Source organism: Ostreococcus tauri (assembly GCF_000214015.3).
Source record: "Ostreococcus tauri WGS project CAID00000000 data, contig chromosome 14, whole genome shotgun sequence".
In the NCBI taxonomy this organism is placed as follows: domain Eukaryota; kingdom Viridiplantae; phylum Chlorophyta; class Mamiellophyceae; order Mamiellales; family Bathycoccaceae; genus Ostreococcus; species Ostreococcus tauri.
In genome coordinates, this window is record NC_014439.2 from 311,475 (window position 1) to 316,388 (window position 4,914).

The 4,914-nt window shown below is 64.3% G+C and overlaps 6 protein-coding genes across 6 annotated transcripts in view; 3 read left to right on the forward strand and 3 right to left on the reverse strand.

The window, feature by feature from the left end:
• OT_ostta14g01680 (ABC transporter, conserved site) overlaps positions 1 to 214 on the reverse strand; it is a gene marked incomplete at both ends in the record, with an annotated part of 1,787 nt that extends 1,573 nt beyond the window's left edge. Inside the window, one exon of the mRNA XM_022982570.1 lies at positions 17 to 214. Coding sequence (XP_022841345.1) covers positions 17 to 214 — 198 coding nt within the window. The remainder of the gene's footprint in view (positions 1 to 16) is intronic.
• Positions 215 to 460: 246 nt separating this feature from the next.
• OT_ostta14g01690 (Triose-phosphate transporter domain) lies at positions 461 to 1,492 on the forward strand (the record flags this gene model as incomplete). The annotated part of the gene is made up of 1 exon (XM_022982572.1): positions 461 to 1,492. One exon carries the CDS (start codon positions 461 to 463, stop codon positions 1,490 to 1,492), a length of 1,032 nt encoding a protein of 343 aa, XP_022841346.1.
• Positions 1,493 to 1,653: 161 nt separating this feature from the next.
• OT_ostta14g01695 (GINS complex, subunit Psf1) lies at positions 1,654 to 2,356 on the forward strand (the record flags this gene model as incomplete). Its single annotated transcript, XM_003082944.2, has 2 exons — positions 1,654 to 1,872; positions 1,979 to 2,356. 2 exons carry the CDS (start codon positions 1,654 to 1,656, stop codon positions 2,354 to 2,356), a joined length of 597 nt encoding a protein of 198 aa, XP_003082992.2.
• A 37-nt stretch (positions 2,357 to 2,393) lies between these two features.
• On the reverse strand, positions 2,394 to 2,903 carry OT_ostta14g01700 (unnamed product; the record flags this gene model as incomplete). The annotated part of the gene is made up of 1 exon (XM_003082945.2): positions 2,394 to 2,903. One exon carries the CDS (start codon positions 2,901 to 2,903, stop codon positions 2,394 to 2,396), a length of 510 nt encoding a protein of 169 aa, XP_003082993.2.
• Positions 2,904 to 3,200: 297 nt separating this feature from the next.
• OT_ostta14g01710 (Protein of unknown function DUF501) lies at positions 3,201 to 3,797 on the forward strand (the record flags this gene model as incomplete). The annotated part of the gene is made up of 1 exon (XM_003082946.2): positions 3,201 to 3,797. The coding sequence occupies one exon, from the start codon at positions 3,201 to 3,203 to the stop codon at positions 3,795 to 3,797; it is 597 nt and encodes a 198-aa protein (XP_003082994.2).
• A 37-nt stretch (positions 3,798 to 3,834) lies between these two features.
• OT_ostta14g01720 (Serine/threonine-protein kinase, active site) lies at positions 3,835 to 4,844 on the reverse strand (the record flags this gene model as incomplete). The annotated part of the gene is made up of 2 exons (XM_003082947.1): positions 3,835 to 4,349; positions 4,412 to 4,844. The coding sequence occupies 2 exons, from the start codon at positions 4,842 to 4,844 to the stop codon at positions 3,835 to 3,837; spliced, it is 948 nt and encodes a 315-aa protein (XP_003082995.1).
• Positions 4,845 to 4,914: the final 70 nt, after the last annotated feature.

The following is a 4,914-nucleotide window of genomic DNA, read 5'->3' on the forward strand; positions in this document are numbered from 1 at the left end:
CGACGCCACCGCGCGCGCACGCGACGAAGAACCACCCCAGCGCCTCGCTCGTCTCGCTCGCTCGCCCACGCGCGTGCGCCGAGGCCTCGAGCGCGGTCCCGCTCGCGACGTGTTCGACCGCACGCGTCGCGCACGCGCCGACGTCCGAGGCGCCGCAGCGCGCGAGCGCGCGCAGGGCATCGGCGGCGCGCGTCGGGATCGCCACCGGGTCCATCGAACGCGCGAGCGCGCGCGAGGCGGTGTCGCGATGCGACGCGTCGGCGCACGCGTCAACACCATCTTTTTCATCCCGCGCGTCACATCGCGCGAGACGGTGGATCGCGGACGAGTGTGAGCGATCGCGCGCGCGCGGAGAGGCGTGGTGCGGACGGCGCGGGCGAGTGCGCGGGGACTGGACGCGAGCGCGCGACGGGGGAGTCGATAGAGGCGCGCGCGCGTGGGGGATCGACGGCGTGAGAGGATGAGCGACCGGGCGAAGACGAGCGATGATCTGGCGCAGAGCGCCAAGGCGGCGTCGATGCAGGCGTTCGTGACGGCGATGGGGTACGGGGTGGCGTACATCACCGCGGCGACGTGCATCATCTTGCTCAATAAGTACATGCTGAGCGTCACGGCGTTTCACTACCCGATAGTGTTGAGCTCGATGGGCGTCCTGTGCGGATGGACGCTGGCGCTCATCGGCGTGCACGTGACGAAGACGGTGGATCTCTCTAATCATGCCGATTTGACGTTCGCGCAGTGGTGCAAAAACGTGCTTCCGATTGGATTTTTTCAGGGAACGACGCTCATGTTGGGGAACATGGCGTACTTTCATCTCACGCTTTCGTTCTTGCAGATGGCCAAGGCGGCGTCGCCGGCGGTTTTATTCTTCGTTTTGTACTTTACAGGATTAGATAAATGGCACACGAATGTCGCGTTGGGGGTGTTGGTGATCATTCTCGGTACTTTGGTCGCGTCGTTGGGAGAGATGAACTTTACCTGGATCGGGTTTGCGCTCATCTTTGGCGCAGAGGTGACCGAGGCGGTGAAGAACGCCCTCATGCAGTTCTTACTGGCGAACAAGAAATTTAGTATGTGGGAAGGGATGTATTTCATCTCGCCCGCGTCTCTATTCTTCCTCACGATCGCCGCGACGGCGTTTGAGTTCAAGCACATGCGCGAGAACGACGCGTGGGGCATGATGGTGGACAAACCGTACCTCTTCGCCGCCGCCGGCTTTTTGGGTTTCGTTGTCAATTTTTGTTCGCTCGGCGTGATCAAGAACATCGGTTCGCTTACGTTGAAGGTGCTCGCTCAGATCCGTTCCGTTCTCATCATCATTTTCGGCGTCATCTTCTACCACGACGAGGTGACGATACTCCAAATGGCTGGCTACGGCGTCGCCGTCGTCGGCTTCGCCGGGTACAACGTCGCAAAGGTCCAGGCGAAGGAACAAGAAATCTTAGAGCAACGCCGAGAGGATTCGATGAAAAAACCGCTTTTACCCTCCTGATAGACTATTGTAATCGACCACCACGCATCGACCCATCGACGCTGCCGTGTTCATTCAAATCCAACCGCCCGAACGCGCCGAGTCGCACTCCGAAGCGCGCACCCGTACCCGCGCCCTCGGAATCGCGCCAAGCGTCCACGGCATCCGTCTCTCCCGCGGCGATGCCCACCAACGCCTCGACGTCGTTGTCGTTCGGTAAAAAAGCAGCCGAGCTCGTGCGAGAGATCGTCGAGAGCGATCCCGAGACTTTACCTCCGTACAACGCGGACGCGATGCGCACCATCGTGGAGCAGTGCGGAGACCATCGCGCGGAGATCGTGACGTTGGCGCCGGATGCGAGCGAGGATGCGACGCGGGTCGGGTTGTTGGCGCATCATCAGGTGCGAGGACGCGGACGCGAGCGCGAAGAAGACGAAGAAGAAGAAGACGCGCGAGCTCCCAAAGAGGCGAGCTATGACTGACCGCGTGAGAGTTTATTCGATGCAGGCGATACTGAGGAATAAGCGGGCGATGCTGGTGTACCTGAACGAGCGCGTGGGACGGGTGAAGGAGATGCGCTGGAGCGTCGGCATGGGTCTACCGGAGAGCGCGTCGGCGAACATGAGCCACGGCGAGCGGACGTTTTTCACGAAATACGCCGAAACTTTGAACGAATACATGCGCGCGGTAGACTTAGACTTGACCTTAGACTTAGAGCCACCGCAGAATCACAAGATTCAGGTTCGGTGTTTGGAGGACCACGGCGAGATTTTCACTCGCGATGGCACCGTGGATTTAAAAAAGAACACCGTGCACTTGCTCTGGCGCGAGGAGGCGCAGCCGTTGATTCGAGAGGGCGTGCTCGAGCAGATGGACGACGAATAGCGTAGCGGGCTTTTGTGACATTAAATCGGTCGAAAGTCTATCCCACCGCGAGCGGGTTCAGGATCCGCGGCAGCGCCTCCGCGTTCGCGAGCAACGCGAACAACGAAAACATCACCCCGAGCGTCGGGTACAATCTCGGTCCCGGCCACTCCAACGGCGCCCTCGGGGTGTCATCGAAACGCTTGGCGTACTGCACCAAGAGCGCCCCCGACGCCGCCGCCGCGATCGCCAGTCCCGCCGGCGTCGCCGTCCCGTCGTCGCTCTGAATCAACGCGAACGCCCCCACGAGCGTCCCACACGCCGGTCCGACGACCATCAAGTTCGGTCGTCCCGGCGTACCCGTCGCGGTGTTCTCTCGCGTCACCAGCGCCTCACCGAGCGCGCACGCCGCGAACGCGACGTCTTGCTGCGCCACCGCGAGCGCCACCGCCGCGTCCACCGCGCGCGCGTCCACGCGCGGGCGCGCCGAACGTCCGCGCGCGCGTCCGAGCGTCGCACGCCCCCGCGCGCGCGCCGTCGGCCCCATCGCGCGCGCTGTCGTCGCCATCGCGGGCGTCTCCCGAAGACGCGATCGCGAGATCGCGCGTCGATCGTTCCCCACCGGTGCTCGCGCGCGAACGACCGGTCGACGCCTTTCGAATCGCGCCCTTTCGATCACCTTTCGACGCGCACGTCGTCCACCGCGCCATCGCGCGGATGGGGCCGAGCGCGACGTCCACGCGCCTCGCGCGCGCGATGGCGGCCTTCGGCGCGCGGGCGATGGCGAACGCCGCCGAGACGCGGCGCCCGGGCGCGCTGTTCGAACAACGCCGGGACGCGGTGGAACCGCGCGGGACGGGGACCGATGCGATCGCGGCGAACGCAATTGGGCGCGGCGAGCGACGCGGTCGTCCCGTGGCGGCTCGTGCGCGCTCGGGCTCCGCGCGCGTACGTGTTCGCGCCCACGTCCGCGGGGGCGGATGGGGCGGTGCGGGCGGAACACGGGACGTGTCGATTGGCGTGCCCGGCGCTTCGCGACGAGACGACGCGCGTCGAACGGGAAGGCGGGTTGCGAGACGTCGCGCGAGCGGTGGACGCGAGCGAGACGTTGATGGAGGGGTTGGTGCGCGCGCATGAAGACGCGCCGAGGATACGGAGGTGGTTGCTCGGTGACGCGGCGACGCGGCGGTTGAGGAACGACGCGGCGAGGGACGGGCCGGAGAGCGACGCGGGTCGGGCGGATTTTATCGTGAACCACACGGGACTGGTCGGCGTGACGCTGCGCGACGTGAGGCGAGCGAAGACGTGGAAGATTGTGAAGTGCTTGCACGCGCACTTGGCGGACTTTCTCGTTCGGGGTAGAGGGAAGAACCCGGTCGGAGGCTTGGTGTACGATTCGCTCGTCGAACGAGGCTTTCCAGTTAATGGGACGGAGACGTGCGCGCGGCGATGCGGCTTGTAGAATATTGCACAATAGATTAGAATGAAAACCAATACATCTATCGACAGAAGGGCGAGCTCAGAGCCTTGGCGACCGACATGCGAGAGTCGCGTTCCGCGACGAGACCGCACACGAGCTTCCAACCCGCCTGACCGTTCGCGTCCAGAATCTCGAAGTATTCAGACTGTCTCTGCGCCGACAGACTCGCCCTCCACGCCTCGCAGTCGTAGTTCCATCTCTTCAGTTCGCGACGAACGCCGTTCAGGCCGCCCTTTTTCCTGAACGCGGGAACGCTCACTTGTAAAATCGTCAGCCCGCACGAGAACGCGTCGAAGAGATCCGGCTTAAACTTGGCCCAACTGCCCACCCCGGCGAAACCGGAGTAGTTCCCGCTCAGATATCGCTCGGGCGGTCCGTAGACTGGGTCGAACACCGTCTCATCTTCGTCGTAGTTTCGTCCCGTCTTCAAGTCGGCGGCGCCGCCGAGATCGATGAGCTTGAGTTTCCCGCCCTTCACAATCAACAGATTGTTCGGTTTCACGTCCCTATGAATCATCTGTCTTCCGTGAAGATCTTTCACGCACTTCAGGCACTCCTTCGCCACCTTTTTCGCCGCCGCCGCCTCCGTCGCGCACCCCAGCTCTGTCGCGAACGACGTCCCGAACGCCTCCTCCAGCGTCTTTCGGCCCACACCAGATACGCGTTCGCCCCCGCGACGCCCAGAAACGTCGCCACCGACGCGCATCCTCGCAGTCTGCGATTATTCTCCGCCTCGGCGACGAAGAATCGCTCCGAACTAAACATTCCCAGCACCCCCCGTCGCGGCTCCTTGAGCACCACCGCCCGCCCGTTCGCGAGCGCGCCCTCGAACACGTCCCCGAACGACCCGCTTCCAATCCTCCGTCCGCGCGAGACGTCCGCGAGCGCGATCTCCGACCGCTTCGCCGCGTTTTCACCATCCTCGGACGCGAACGCCCGGACGACGCTCTCGCGTCGCCCCTCCCCGCGCGTCCATCGTCGCGACGCCGACGTCGACGACGCCCGCGCCGTCGTCGTCGTCGTCGCCATCGGTCGCGATCGCATCCACGCGAGGGTGTTACGCGCACGTCACCCCGCGACGACCGCGCGCGCGCGCGCG